Source organism: Bombina bombina, chromosome 5 (assembly GCF_027579735.1).
Source record: "Bombina bombina isolate aBomBom1 chromosome 5, aBomBom1.pri, whole genome shotgun sequence".
In the NCBI taxonomy this organism is placed as follows: domain Eukaryota; kingdom Metazoa; phylum Chordata; class Amphibia; order Anura; family Bombinatoridae; genus Bombina; species Bombina bombina.
The window spans coordinates 289,868,018-289,884,718 of NC_069503.1; the positions used below are offsets into that span (position 1 = coordinate 289,868,018).

General features: G+C 38.4%; 1 protein-coding gene across 1 annotated transcript in view; it reads left to right on the forward strand.

The window, feature by feature from the left end:
- The window catches only part of ANKIB1 (ankyrin repeat and IBR domain containing 1), a 575,165-nt gene that overhangs the window by 537,822 nt on the left and 20,642 nt on the right, over nucleotides 1–16,701 (forward strand). The window contains exons 13-16 of the mRNA XM_053714029.1: nucleotides 2,038–2,124; nucleotides 6,122–6,188; nucleotides 6,475–6,620; nucleotides 8,316–8,494. Of these exons, the coding sequence (XP_053570004.1) occupies nucleotides 2,038–2,124; nucleotides 6,122–6,188; nucleotides 6,475–6,620; nucleotides 8,316–8,494 (479 nt within the window). The remainder of the gene's footprint in view (nucleotides 1–2,037; nucleotides 2,125–6,121; nucleotides 6,189–6,474; nucleotides 6,621–8,315; nucleotides 8,495–16,701) is intronic.

The window sequence follows — 16,701 nt, forward strand, 5'->3', positions numbered from 1 at the left end:
TGTCATTAAGTCAATTTCTCCTCCTTGGAGTTTGAATTTGGTTCTGGGGCTTTTCAAGCTCCTCCTTTTGAACCCATGCATTCTTTGGTCGTTATATTACTTTCTTGGAAAGTTTTGTTTCTTTTGGCCATCTCTTCTGCCAGAAGAGTCTCTGAATTATCTGCTCTTTCTTGTGAGTCTCCTTTTCTGATTTTTCATCAGGATAAGGCGGTGCTGCGAACTTCTTTTGAATTTTTTATCTAAGGTTGTGAATTCTAACAACATTAGTAGAGAAATTGTGGTTCCTTCATTATGTCCTAATCCTATGAATTCTAAGGAGAAATCATTGCATTCTTTGGATGCTGTTAGAGTTTTGTATTATTATGTTTAAGCTACTAAGTCTTTCCGAAAGACTTCTAGTCTATTTGTCATCTTTTCCGGTTCTAGAAAAGGCCAGAAAGCTTCTGCCATTTCTTTGGCATCTTGGTTGAAATCTTTATTTCATCATGCCTATGTCGAGTCGGGTAAAATTTCGCCTCGAAGGATTACAGTTCATTCTACTAGGTCAGTTTCTACTTCCTGGGCGTTTAGGAATGAAGCTTCGGTTGATCAGATTTGCAAAGCAGCAACTTGGTCCTCTTTGCATACTTTTTCTAAATTCTACCATTTTGATGTGTTTTCTTCTTCTGAAGCAGTTTTTGGTAGAAAAGTACTTCAGGCAGTGGTTTCAGTTTGAATCTTCTGCTTATGTTTTTCATTAAACTTTATTTTGGGTGTGGATTATTTTCAGCAGGAATTGGCTGTCTTTATTTTATCCCTCCCTCTCTAGTGACTCTTGTGTGGAAAGATCCACATCTTGGGTAGTCATTATCCCATGCGTCACTAGCTCATGGACTCTTGCTAATTACATGAAAGAAAACATAATTTATGGAAGAACTTACCTGATAAATTCATTTCTTTCATATTAGCAAGAGTCCATGAGGCCCGCCCTTTTTTGTGGTGGTTATGATTTTTTTGTATAAAGCACAATTATTCCAATTCCTTATTTTATATGCTTTCACACTTTTTTCTTATCACCCCACTTCTTGGCTATTCGTTAAACTGAATTGTGGGTGTGGTGAGGGGTGTATTTATAGGCATTTTAAGGTTTGGGAAACTTTGCCCCTCCTGGTAGGAATGTATATCCCATACGTCACTAGCTCATGGACTCTTGCTAATATGAAAGAAATGAATTTATCAGGTAAGTTCTTACATAAATTATGTTTTTTTACTTTGTTATTCAGAGAGCATGCAATTTAGTTCTGTTATCTAACATGTTTCGTTCTCTTGGTTTTCTTTGGTGATTGGTATCTGCACATATATTGCTTTCTGTTATTGGCTCATCCATGTGCATTACTGTTTCTTCAACAAAGGATACCAAGAGAATGAGGAAAACTAGATAATAGTTTTTTTTTATATATTCTTGCTTGACTGTACAGTAACTAACTCAAGCAAGGACATATGCATGGAGTGGGAGTAGGGGCAGCATTTTTACCTACTTCAGTACAGGCCATGTGCACACAAATACTGATATGATTCTGCTTTGAGCAGAAATACACATTTTTTTCTTAAAAATATATTTTTGTATCCTACATGCTTACATTTTTTTAGTATCATGTGTATGTGTCTCTTTCTGCTAGTTTGGTTCCTATTATGATGAGCAAACTGTAGTCAAATAACGCAGGTGTGTAGTATTCTAGAATCCATACGTTTGTGAAAAGTGCTTCCTCGGGTACCATGCCAAATAGGTATTGTTCACTTTCAGAAAATATTATTATTATTATTATATATTTAAAAAATTATATAATACAAACCATGTTTGTGGCTAAATATGTTTTTTCCTCTGCAATTCTAAGAAAGAACATCTATCCAAGGAATATGTTTTTTTTTCTCTGCTAGGAATAATGATTAACTTTATTAATTACTTACTGAACCTATAATATAAAGATTTAACAATGAGCAGAGGCAAGCGTATCCTGTGTGTGAGATTTTAAATTCATTTACTTGCTTTTTTCTCAGGCGGAAAAGAAACACAAAAGATTTCAGGAATTGGACAGATTTATGCACTATTACACTCGATTTAAAAACCACGAACACAGCTATCAGGTGAGATACTCCATGTGTTAATTAAATGATTGTAGTTAAATTAACATTTTTATATTAGATGTTATTGTTTTGTCATTTAGCATTGTTAAAGGGATATTAAACTTAGAAAAAAAAATCTATTTTGCACTATTTAAACATATTAAATATATTTGTGGACAGTGGCTTACTCAAAGAAGGATTAAAAAAAAAAAAGTAAACTCACACTAGCCAATACTCACCAGAATGGATAGAATCAACTTCTCCTTTTTACATATGTAAAGGTGACTCCTGTCAGGAGGCCCTACATTATTTCCAGTACAGAGTACATTATTCCTAATACAACTTCTCTCTCAGCTCAAGATTTTGCCAGCCACGTCAATAACAAAATTGACTCCAAATTGACTCCATCAGAAATGAAATCAGCTCTCAACATACTACCAATATCCAACCCCCTAACAATCATCCAAATACCCATAAATTTAGCTCTTTTGCCCCTATTACCGAGGAAGAAGTTTCTGCCCTTATACTGTCCTCCCACCTCACTACCTGTCCCCTCGACCCCATCCCCTCACAGCTACTCTCCTCCCGCTCTTCTACCCTCACCCCCATACTTACACACTCTCCCACAGCACTGGTATATTTCCCTCCTCTCTAAAACATGCACTGGTCACACCAACCTCCCCATCAAACTACCGCCCTATTTCCCTACTCCCTCTTGCCTCAAAGCTCCTTGAAAAGCTAGTATACACACATCTATACAATTTCCTTGCACTAAACTCTCTTCTTGACCCACTGTAATCTGGATTTCATCCCCATCACTCCACAGAGACAGCAATTGTCAAGGTTACCAACAACCTACTTACAGCAAAATCCAAAGGCCACTTCTCTCTGCTTATCCTCCTTTATCTGTCTGCAGCCTTTGACACTGTTGACCACCCTCTATTGCTCCAAACCCTCCAATCCTTCAGCATTTGAGACATAGCTCTCTTGTGGTTCTCTTCCTATCTATCTATCTATCTATCTATCTATCTATCTAATCGTACCTTTAGTGTAGCCTTCTCTGGAGCATCCTCTGCCCCGTTACCACTTTCTGTTGGGGTACCTCAAGACTCTGTCCTCGGTCCCCTTCTCTTTTCAATCTACACGTCATCATTAGGTTCCTTAATAAAGTCCCACAGGTTTCAATACCATTTGTATGCCATGACACCCAAATCTACCTCTCTGCACCAGACCTACCTCCTTCCTTACTAACCTGTGTCACTAACTGCCTTTCTCATATTTCATCTTGAATGTCCTCTCACTACCTTAAGCTAAATCTCTCCAAAACTGAACTCCTTATTTTTCCCCCTTCTTCCAAAATCTCCACCCCCCAATTTTCTATAACTGTTGATAGTTCCATCATTACCCCTACCCCGCATGCCTGATGTCTTGGGGTCAGACTTGGATTTTAATCCACTCTCTCATCCTTTCCCGCCTCAACTACTGCAACTCCGTCCTCTCTGGTCTACCTAGCTGCCGCCTAGCTCCTTTACAATCCATAATGAATGCCTCTGCCAGGCACATCTTCCTTACACATCACTCTTCATCTGCTGCACCTCTCTGCCAATCCCTTCACTGGCTTCCTCTTCCCTCCAGGATTAAACTCAAAATCCTCACTCTGACATACAAAGCCCTCAACTGCACTGCTCCCCTCTACAATTCAGACCTTGTCTCCAGATACTCTTCCTCACGTCCCCTTCGCTCTGCTCCCCATCTCTTACTCTCCTCCTCTCTTGTTACTTCCTCACATTCCTGTTTACAGGACTTCTACAGACTGGCCCCCATCTTGTGGAACTCCCTGCCTCGCTCCACAAGACTCTCCCCTAGTTTTATCAGCTTCAAGCGTTCCCTAAAGACTCTACTATTCAGGGATGCATACAACCTACACTAACCTTTCCTACCTCCATTGCTTTCTGCTTGAACCCCTTAGAATGTAAGCCTATGAGCCCAGCTGTTTGCAGATCGCCTTCATAAGAGCCGACTACAACAGTGAAACGTTCGGCAGGGTCCTCTACCCATTTGATCCCTCTAAATGTTATCCTGTATACCGACTATGTTTATAGCGCTGCGGAATCTGTTGGTGCTCTACAAATACCTGATAATAAAATAATTATAATAATAATAATAAAGGCTTCTGCTTATCATTTGGTTTCCTGGTCAGCTGTTTGAAACTTGGAGGGTGTCGGGCTCTTTACAAACATGCTGAACTGAGTGGCATGATTTATTTGGGGCTGTCATTAAGGTTGCCAAAATAGTCCTTTTTGTGTACCAAGGTGGTGTGAGGTTCCAGTTTACATAGGTATTTCAGCTAGGGCCTCCCTAGTTCTGGGCTTCAGACTTTCTTTCCCTGGTTGTCCATTGGTGGGCACCATCTAGGACACATGTGGATGACAAGCTTGCACATGAGGTTCACTTCTCACAGGCCTCACTATTGGGGACTACCCTGTTGAACAGTCCATGCATGGTATTGCATGAATTTGAACATGCATTACCATAATATTAGTACACAACTGGTCCTCTTTTAGGGTAATCTAAAGTCACTGTGCAACAAAAAAATATTTTCCTATAAAGCATAAGGACCATAAAATCTAAAAAATAAAACAGAATTAATGTTTAATAAAACCATGGGCAGAGGGAATAGAGATATGTATCTCCCAGCAAAAGAAGGAACAATAACAATTTACCTGTTCATGTAGTAGCAAGGCTATCTCGCTTCAAGGACACCTGGTTAAATACAGTCAAAGATTAAGTTTTCTACGTTATCAAGTTCAGTAATTTTTCTTCACAAATCCCAGTCTACCTGTGGCTCAAGTGAGACTATACCATTACCAATATACTTTGCAACTGTTAGAAATTATTACTATTCAGAAAGTTTTCTGAAAAGATGTAGGAATTCTAATAATGTATCTTTCAAGTGACGAAGGGAAAGTCCCAGTTGAAGCCCTAAATCTATATAAAATAACACATGCATGAAAAAAAAATTGAATTTCTCTTGATTCACCACTTACAAGTTATTCTTTATCTCCATATATTTCAAGAATTAATCATTTTAGAGAATATAAAGGAACAGAAGCGCCACATGGCCTAGCACTGTATGTACTCTTGTGAGATAATGTATAAGAAATTTACACTCACATTTAGTGTAGCATCCCTCTTGGTGCAAGTTGAGCAGGCTAGAATCTAACAGTCACCCAGCAGACTGACCTTCGGTGTGGCTCAAACTTCAAAATAGCAGGATACGATATCCCAGCAGATAATCCACCAAAAAATCAGGTGTGCAGCAGAATAAATGGTATAAAGGCAAGAAGTGCAAAACTTACTTTATTAAAACAAGTATAAAGGCAGAATAGCCACTGCTCAGCTCGATGACATCATTTCTGTGATGTTACTCGGTAATCTGCAATGAATCCGAGTTGTAGTTTATTCCAATTTGCTGTGCTTTTCTAAAGTTTTCCTAACATTGCACATTGCCTATTCAGCAAGACCATTTATTGTTATTGGAAAATATTGGTATATAATCCTACATTTTGTAGCTTTGGGAAGAGAATTGGTGCTAAATATGGACTCACAAATTTAAGAAACTTAAAACACATTCTTGGTAGCCATTTTGAGGTTTTTCTGCAAATTAAAAGTATCTTCTGAAAAGGTATTGTCTGCTAAAAAAAAACAAACACACAAACAATGACTGACATTTATGTTAAAATAAAAAGAATACAGAAGCCTATGAAAATTGTTATCTGCAAATTAGTGGAAAATGTAACAGCAGTGAAATGTATACTGGTCTAACGTACTATTGTTATGTTTGGTTCAGACTCTTTCCTGAATTAATCACACTTTAATTAAAAATGGGTTCCATGGCACAAAAATATAGTAGTCTCATATATTGAAGATGAAATATATTAGTACTTTGGGGCTAAACTCATGTACTCAGTTTTACTATATAATATCACACTGTCTTTACTATTTGTGTTTCCTGTAGTTAGAACAACGTCTTATAAAAACAGCCAAAGAAAAAATGGAGCAACTAAGCAGAGCTCTTAGTGAAGGTAAGAATGTTATATTTAGTCATAAAGCTGTGTATTGTAATATGACCACCTAAGCATTGTATCTAGCCATTTTTTTTAAACAAAATATAATAGTTGAGATATACAGCCTTGCTTGTCACTTTAGACACAGATTTGTGGACCAGTTTAGTGTCTCTGTGGTAGCCACGTCTAGCAGTATCATGCAGCACAGTGTATTGAGGTTTTTATACATAAGATTTATTCTTCATGTTTGGAGGCAAGAAAGACAATGTTGTAACAGAGTGCTCTTGCTTGGACTTTCTTACAGCGGAAGGAGGTTGCCCAGACATCACTTTCATTGAAGATGCTGTACAAGAGCTGCTTAAGACAAGGCGCATCCTCAAGTGTTCTTACCCATATGGGTTTTTCTTAGAACCCAAAAGCACAAAAAAGGAGATTTTTGAACTCATGCAGGTAAGTAGATAATAATACGCATGAAGTGAAAGGGACATGATAGGCAACATTAAACATCCATCGAACAATTCCAGAACATGGGGTCTTGATCTCAAGCTGAAGGGTAGTAGGTTCAGGAGTAATTTGCAGAAGGACTTTTCCACAGAATTTGTGGTTGAACTTCCATGTGGTAAGCACAAACACTGTGCCTGGCATAAGGCTATCCTACGGACAATATAAGTTTACACTTTTAGGAAATTTTGGGCAATCTTCTTGGGCCTGTGGTTCTAATCTGTCATCAAAATCTATGTTTCTGGGTTTCTATTATTCATGGTTCAGGCAGAACAAGTAATTTTAAGAGACTTTTCAATTTACTTCTATTATCAAATTTAGTTTGTTCTCTTGGTATCCTTAGTTAAAAGCATACCTAGATAGTCTCAGGACCAGCAATTCACTGCTGGGAGTTAGCTGGTGATTGGTGGCTACTCACAAATGCCTTTTGTCATTGGTTCACCAGATGTTTTCAGCTAGCTTCCAGTAGTGCATTGCTGCTGTGGAGCTGACTTTAGCTATGTGTTTAACCCTTTTGAAGAAGTTAAACACATAATTATGTGCAAGCAATAGTGCAATAATAAAATGTTTTATTATGTTGCTTTAATGTTATTGGAGCATTTTTAAGCTGTTCCTTGTATGTGTTTGGATTCAGTGCTGAACTTTACTAAGCATAGCACATATAGCGTAGCATGCCTTAACCTTTAAGGAACACACACATAGGGAAAGGGTAAATTGTAACACAGCCAGTGTTTGTTTTTGTGCTTATTAACAGAGAAACAATATCAATCAAATAATAATATACCCTAACTTACTTTTCATTGCAGCTTTCTCATGGTCAATATAGGGCAAAATGTAATCATCCGTGTAAGATGACACTTGTGATGTTGCATCGCACGGCAAAATGTGACGTTGCACAAGAGGCTTCTTCTGCAGTGCAGCCTCCTGCTCCTGCACAAACAATTGTGCCAGAGCAGAGTGTGACAATCACCCAGAATGAGCGGGCATTGGGGTGATTGATCTCGCCACCTCTGAGATGGCAGAGAGGCAGAAGAAGCATTTTCTGCTTCTACAAGATGTTTCATCAGACTCGCTCATGCAGACCAGCTCTGCATATCCTAAAAAGCTTCATAAATTTACCCTATAGTGTTATCATTCCCAAAGCAGCTCATTTTACCATGGGCAAACAATTGTGTTAAATTGTTTTTTTTTTAATGTAACAGCTTTATAAAAGCTATGTAATCATAGCCAGCAGAATAAATTATACTCCCAGTGGGGGTTAGGAGAGATAAATGATAAAATACTATTTATTATTGTTCTCGTTAGCTATTAGGCTTTGGTATACAAACATACATAATATAAATAATCAAGTGTGTGTGATTTGAAAGTGATGAAATAAGGAGATCTGATTTCCTTGCATATTCATCCCATTTTTGATGGGTTGTAGTGTCAATGAACAAATTCATCTATTTCATATACAAAAAAAATCTAAAGGAATAATTTATCATACATTTTATGCACTGCTGGTGTAACATTGGAAACACATTAAGGGGAAAACAATTATATTTCCAATGAGATTGCACAATATTTTGAAATCTTGATTTTTCTGTAATCATTTATATACAACACACTTCTCAGAGCTTCCGTTTTAATGTCAAATTACAGACAGACCTAGAAATGGTCACAGAAGACCTAGCCCAGAAGGTTAACAGGCCTTACCTGCGGACTCCTCGTCACAAGATTATTCGGGCAGCCTGCCTGGTTCAGCAGAAGCGGCAGGAGTTTCTGGCATCTGTGGCCCGTGGAGTGGCTCCTGCGGATTCACCTGAGGCTCCTAGGAGAAGGTAATTATAATGAGCATCACCTGAGCACCAAAGTGCAAAGTATCATTTATTAAAATAAACAGCTAATTCATATAAAACTGATAAGGAATATGAAGCAAGATTCAGAATAAAAAATAACTCCTTAGCAGTGTTCCCTCTAAGGCCAGTTTTGTGTATGGCCCAGCAGTGAAACAGTTAATTTGGAAACCGCACCCTGCAATTAGCAAACACTGCACAATGCTGACTGCTAGATATGATTCTCTTACTAACTTTTTCACTGCTGGGCCGCACACAAAACTGGCCTTAGAGGGAACACTGCTCCTTAGTAATAGTTCATTTATATACAAAATGACTCCATAAGATATGTAACCAAATTCATAATTCAACTTTCTACATATGAAATAGTGAACTGGAGTCCCACTAATAATTACTCCATATGGAATAGAGAATTGTATGTTCATATAAATATTAATGTGTACCAAACTTTATCTAAACTAAAAAATTGCTACACATAACAATATAAATTACTACAAAATATATATCACTAAGTAAGAATATAGAAGTGTTAAAACAAATAGAAATATAGATCTATGTAAAAACAAACAAATACTACATAGGGAATACTAAAGTCTCTTTTAATAATAAAAACATAATAATAAACAGATGCTCCAAATTGTATAGTATATTTTAATACTAAATGAAGAATTTGTATGTGTAATAGGGTTCTTAACTCCCATGTTTATCTTGGGTTCTCCTGTATTAAACTTATTCTTGTCCCATGACTCCTGGCATCCATATTATGCTGCTTTCTTTCCTAATATATGGAGAGTCCACAACATCATCAATTACTAGTGGGAATATCACTCCTGGCCAGCAGGAGGAGGCAAAGAGCACCACAGCAAAGCTGTTAAGTGTCACTCCCCTACCCATAATCCCCAGTCGTTCTCTTTGCCTCTGTCAATGGAGGAGGTGAAGTTTTTGTGTCTGAAGAAAATTGGATTTCTTTCGCTTCAAGCAAGATTTTTGGGTCTAGCTGTAGTCCACTTTAAACTCTGCAGTAGAGTAGTGGTGGCTTTAAAGCAGTTAGGAACTTGTGAGGTGGGCCTTGCTGTGTTTTCCTAACATATTGCTGCCCTAGTATAGAAAGCTAGCGTAGGTTTACTCTGTTCTTTCTTTTTTCTACAGGTGTCTGTAAGGAGTATGTGTCCTTTCACTCCTTAAAAGCTGTCTCCCTGCTAGATTGCAGGTTAAGGGCATTTTGTCTTCTAGGTGAGGAGACTTGCACTTCAGAGTTTTTAAAATTAAAGAATAGCTTTCTGCTTTTATTATTGGGACTAAAGAAGGAATCCTTAGTTGAGGATTTTCTACAGGCAGTATGCAGGCACTTTTTATTGTATGAGGCAAGAGACTTAGAGTTAATTCCCTTTATGGGTTTATTCTGGCTCATTTGTTTTTACTATAAAGTACTACCATGCAAGTCCTTGGTTGTCTTTTGATAAAATGAACTCTGTGGGACATGGCAGAGTTATTTATTGTCTCTGTTGGTTATTTTTGTAACTACGACGGCTCATATTTGATTAAGTGTTTAGTTTCGTTTTTGAGCCAGATTGGAAGTGCACGCTTTGCTTAATGGCGCAGCTTCTTTCATCTCGGTCATGTGACCTTCCTTGTCTGCTTTGGATCGGTGTCGGCTGCTTCCGTGAGATGATTCTGTATTAGTGCAGTAAGTAGCTTGCTGAATAGATGCGAATTGATGCTGCTGGTCTTTGTTTATTAAACTGAACAAATTTAATCGTAACAGTTTTTCTGTATATAGCACAAAGTGTCCGGTTTGCATGTTTTCATCACACTTGCATTGCATAATATATTTGTATCCGGATTAGCTTCAGTCTGCTTAATACCTGAGGGATAGACACCTCAGTTTAATGCTGAGGTGCAGAGATTCTTATTTAAGGTGAAACTATATCGCTCTCTGCATGCTCTAAATTAAAGTGTCAAATTTAAAGGGCCAGTAACAATTAAAAATAGTTTTTATTTTATTTTTTACTAGTTGGCAGGGTCGGCTCAACCATGGGACCAAGTGGGTCCAAGGGACCCAGGCAACACTTGACAAGGGGCAGCACTTTATTGACTAAGTCAGTCACTGTCAAACCCCTGTCTTCTGTCTCTGTGCAGGAATGCAGAAAGACACAGAATCAACCCCCTAAATTCTTTCCCACTGCTGAAATTGTGTATAAGCATTGGTTGCATGCAGGTAGGCAAGCTTAGTAATGTCAGTGGCCAGGCTAGTAGGTTGATATGTTAATCAATAATGTTATTATTAGGGGGAGTCATTGTAATCTCAGACCCAGGCAGCACAATGTCTTGAGCCGGCCCTGCTAGTTGGTAAGCCTGCCCAGAGGGCAGTCTATGTGATGTTAATAAAGGGAAAAAAAAATGACCTACAGAAATAATAAACAAATTATCAAAAATAAAAATATTAAACCTAATCCCTATGAAAATTAAAAAGCTCCCTTCCCCAAAAATAAGAACACCCCCTAATCTAATGCTGAACTACCAATAGCCCTTAAAAGGGCTTTTTGTAGGGCATTGCCCTAAACAGCTCTTTTACAGTTACAAAAAATTCTAAGTCCCCCCTAACAATAAAACCCACAAACCCACCAAACCCCCCAAAATAAAAACACCCCCTAATCTAATGCTAAACTACCAATAGTCATTAAAAGTGCTTTTTGTAGGGCATTGCCCTAAGTTAAACAGCTCTTTCTTTCATGTAATTGGCAAGAGCCCATGAGCTAGTGACGTATGGGATATACAATCCTACCAGGAGGGGCAAAGTTTCCCAAACCTCAAAATGCCTATAAATACACCCTTCACCACACCCACAATTCAGTTTTTACAAACTTTGCCTCCTATGGAGGTGGTGAAGTAAGTTTGTGCTAAGATTTCTATGTTGACATGCGCTTCTCAGCATTTTGAAGCCTGATTCCTCTCAGAGTACAGTGAATGTCAGAGGGATGTGAAGGGAGTATCACCTATTGAATACGATGATTTCCCTAACTGGGATCTATTTCATAGGTTCTCTGTTATCGGTCGTAGAGATTCATCTCCTACCTCCCTTTTCAGATCGACGATATACTCTTATATACCATTACCTCTACTGATTCTTGTTTCAGTATTGGTTTGGCTATCTGCTATATGTAGATGAGTGTCTTTTGGTAAGTATGTTTCATTTATTTAAGACACTCTCAGCTATGGTTTGGCACTTGTATAAAGTTCTAAATATATGTTAATACTTATATTTGCCATGATTCAAGTTTATCAGTATATTTCCTTTCTTTCATGTAATTAGCAAGAGTCCATGAGCTAGTGACGTATGGGATATACATTCCTACCATGAGGGGCAAAGTTTCCCAAACCTCAAAATGCCTACAAATACACCCCTCACCACACCCACAAATCAGTTTTACAAACTTTGCCTCCCATGGAGGTGGTGAAGTAAGTTTGTGCTAGATTCTACGTTGATATGCGCTTCGCAGCAGGCTGGAGCCCGGTTTTCCTCTCAGTGTTGCAGTGAATGTCAGAGGGATGTGAAGAGAGTATTGCCTATTTGAATTCAATGGTCTCCTTCTACGGGATCTATTTCATAGGTTCTCTGTTATCGGTCGTAGAGATTCATCTCTTACCTCCCTTTTCAGATCGACGATATACTCTTATATACCATTACCTCTACTGATTCTCGTTTCAGTACTGGTTTGGCTTTCTACTACATGTAGATGAGTGTCCTGGGGTAAGTAAGCCTTATTTTTTGTGACACTCTAAGCTATGGTTGGGCACTTTTATATAAAGTTCTTAATATATGTGTTTAAACATTTATTTGCCTTGATTCAGGATGTTCAATATTCCTTATTTCAGACAGTCAGTTTCATTATTGGGATAATGCATATGAATTAAACATTTTTTCTTACCTTAAAAATTGACTTTTTTTCCTGTGGGCTGTTAGGCTCGCGGGGGCTGAAAATGCTTAATTTTATTGCGTCATTCTTGGCGCGGACTTTTTTGGCGGAAAAATTTTCTTTGTCATTTCCGGCGTCATACTTGTCGCCGGAAGTTGCATCATGTTTCGACGTTTTTGCACCAAAAATGTCGGCGTCACCGGATGTGGCGTCATTTTTGGCGCCAAAAGCATTTAGGCGCCAAATAATGTGGGCGACTTTTTGGGCGCTAAAAAATATGGGCGTCATTATTGTCTCCACATTATTTAAGTCTAGTTGTTTATTTGCTTCTGGTTGCTAGAAGCTTGTTCATTGGCATTTTTTCCCATTCCTGAAACTGTCATTTAAGGAATTTGATAAATTTTGCTTTATATGTTGTTTTTTCTATTACATATTGCAAGATGTCTCAGATTGACCCTGAATCAGAAGCTACTTCTGGAAAATTGCTGCCTGATGCTGGATCTACCAAAGTTAAGTGTATTTGCTGTAAACTTGTGGTAACTGTCCCTCCGGCTTTTGTTTGTGATGAATGTCATGATAAACTTGCTAATGCAGATAATATTTCCTTTAGTAATGTTCCATTACCTGTTGCTATTCCATCAACATCTAATACTCAGGGTGTTCCTGTTAATATAAGAGATTTTGTTTCTAAATCTATTAGGAAGGCTATGTCTGTTATTCCTCCTTCCAGTAAACGTAAAAGGTCTTTTAAAACTTCTCATTTTCCAGATGAATTTTTAAATGAACATCATCATTCTGATTCTGTTTCTGATGATGATTTGTCTGGTTCAGAGGATTCTGTTTCAGAGATTGACACTGATAAATCTTCATATTTATTTAAAATGGAATTTATTCGTTCTTTACTTAAAGAAGTCTTTATTGCATTAGAAATAGAGGAATCTGGTCCTCTTGATACTAAATCTAAACGTTTAAATATGGTTTTTAAACCTCCTGTAGTTATTCCGGAGGTTTTTCCCGTCCCTGATGCTATTTCTGAAGTAATTTCCAGGGAATGGAATAATCTGGGTAATTCATTTACTCCTTCTAAACGGTTTAAGAAATTATATCCTGTGCCATCTGACAGATTAGAGTTTTTGGGACAAAATCCCTAAGGTTGATGGGGCTATCTCTACTCTTGCTAAACGTACTACTATTCCTACGGCAGATAGTACTTCCTTTAAGGATCCTTTAGATAGGAAAATTGAATCCTTTCTAAGAAAAGCTTATTTATGTTCAGGTAATCTTCTTAGGCCTGCTATATCTTTGGCGGATGTTGCTGCAGCTTCAACTTTCTGGTTGGAGGCTTTAGCACAACAAGTAACCGATCATAATACTCATAGCATTGTTAATCTTCTTCAACATGCTAATAACTTTATTTGTGATGCCATCTTTGACATCATTAGGGTTGATGTCAGGTATATGTCTTTAGCTATTTTAGCTAGAAGAGCTTTATGGCTTAAAACTTGGAATGCTGATATGTCTTCTAAGTCAACTTTGCTTTCCCTTTCTTTCCAAGGTAATAAATTGTTTGGTTCACAGTTGGATTCTATTATTTCAACTGTTACTGGGGGGAAAGGAACTTTTTTACCACAGGATAAAAAATCCAAAGGTAAATATAGGGCTGCTAATCGTTTTCGTTCCTTTCGTCACAATAAGGAACAAAAGCCTGATCCTTCCCCTACAGGAACGGTATCAGTTTGGAAACCATCTCCAGTCTGGAATAAATCCAAGCCTTTTAGAAAGCCAAAGCCAGCTCCCAAGTCCACATGAAGGTGCGGCCCTCATTCCAGCCCAGCTGGTAGGGGGCAGATTACGATTTTTCAAAGAAATTTGGATCAATTCGATTCACAGTCTTTGGATTCAGAACATTGTTTCTCAAGGGTACAGTGAAGGCTCAAGCGTTTCTGAAATGTGTTTCAGATCTAGAGTTGGCTGGAGTAATTGTGCCAGTTCCAGTTCTGGAACAAGGTCTGGGGTTTTACTCAAATCTTTTCATTGTACCAAAGAAGGAGAATTCCTTCAGACCAGTACTGGATTTAAAAATATTGAATCGTTATGTAAGAATACCAACATTCAAAATGGTAACTATAAGGACTATTCTGCCTTTTGTTCAGCAAGGACTTACAAGATGCATATCTGCATATTCCGATTCATCCAGATCACTTTCAGTTTCTGAGATTCTCTTTTCTAGACAAGCATTACCAGTTTGTGGCTCTGCCGTTTGGCCTAGCAACAGCTCCAAGGATTTTTACAAAGGTTCTCGGTGCCCTACTATCTGTAATCAGAGAACAGGGTATTGTGGTATTTCCTTATTTGGACGATATCTTGGTACTTGCTCAGTCTTCACATTTAGCAGAATCTCATACGAATCGACTTGTATCGTTTCTTCAAGAACATGGTTGGAGGATCAATTTACCAAAGAGTTTGTTGATTCCTCAGACAAGGGTAACCTTTTTAGGTTTCCAGATAGATTCAGTGTCCATGACTCTGTCGTTAACAGACAAGAGACATCTGAAATTGGTTTTAGCTTGTCGAAACCTTCAGTCTCAATCATTCCCTTCGGTAGCCTTATGCATGGAAATTCTAGGTCTTATGACTGCTGCATCGGACGTGATCCCCTTTGCTCGTTTTCACATGCGACCTCTTCAGCTCTGTATGCTGAACCAGTGGTGCAGGGATTATACAAAGATATCACAATTAATATCTTTAAAACCGAATGTACGACACTCTCTGACGTGGTGGACAGACCACCATCGTTTAGTTCAGTGGGCTTCTTTTGTTCCTCCGACCTGGACTGTGATCTCAACAGATGCAAGTCTGACAGGTTGGGGAGCTGTATGGGGGTCTCTAACAGCACAGGGGGTTTGGGAATCTCAGGAGGCGAGATTACCAATCAACATTTTGGAACTTCGTGCGATTTTCAGAGCTCTTCAGTCGTGGCCTCTTCTAAAGAGAGAGTCGTTCATTTGTTTTCAGACGGACAATGTCACAACCGTGGCATATGTCAATCATCAAGGAGGGACTCACAGTCCTCTAGCTATGAAAGAAGTATCTTGAATACTTGTATGGGCGGAATCCAGCTCCTGTCTAATTTCTGCGGTTCACATCCCAGGTATAGACAATTGGGAAGCAGATTATCTCAGTCGCCAAACATTACATCCGGGCGAATGGTCTCTTCACCCAGAAGTATTTCTTCAGATTGTTCAAATCTGGGGACTTCCAGAAATAGATCTGATGGCTTCTCATCTAAACAAGAAGCTTCCCAGGTATCTGTCCAGATCCAGGGATTCTCAGGCGGAAGCAGTAGATGCATTGTCACTTCCTTGGAAGTATCATCCTGCCTATATCTTTCCGCCTCTAGTTCTTCTTCCAAGAGTGATTTCCAAGATTCTAAAGGAGCGTTCGTTTTTTCTGCTGGTGGCTCCAGCATGGCCTCACAGGTTTTGGTATGCGGATCTTGTTCGGATGGCTACTTGCCTACCATGGACTCTTCCGTTAAGACCAGACCTTCTATCGCAAGGTCCTTTTTTCCATCAGGATCTCAAATCCTTAAATTTGAAGGTATGGAGATTGAACGCTTGATTCTCAGTCATAGAGGTTTCTCTGACTCCGTAATTAATACTATGTTACAGGCTCGTAAAACTGTATCTAGGAAGATATATTATCGAGTCTGGAAGACTTACATCTCTTGGTGCTCTTCTCATCATTTTTCCTGGCATTCTTTTAGAATTCCTAGAATTTTACAATTTCTTCAGGATGGTCTGGATAAAGGTTTGTCTGCAAGTTCTTTGAAAGGACAAATTTCTGCTCTTTCTGTGTTGTTTCACAGAAAGATTGCTAATCTTCCTGATATTCATTGTTTTGTTCAGGCTTTGGTTCATATCAAACCTGTTATTAAGTCAATCTCTCCTCCTTGGAGTTTGAATTTGGTTCTGGGGGCTTTACAAGCTCCTCCGTTTGAACCTATGCATTCTCTGGACATTAAATTACTTTCTTGGAAAGTCCTGTTCCTTTTGGCCATCTCTTCTGCTAGAAGAGTTTCAGAGTTATCTACTCTTTCTTGTGAATCTCCTTTTCTGATTTTTCATCAGGATAAGGCGGTGTTGCAAACTTCATTTAAATTTTTACCTAAAGTTGTGAACTCTAACAACATTAGTAGAGAAATTGTGGTTCCTTCATTAAGTCCTAATCCTAAGAATTCTAAGGAAAGATCGTTGCATTCTTTGGATGTAGTTA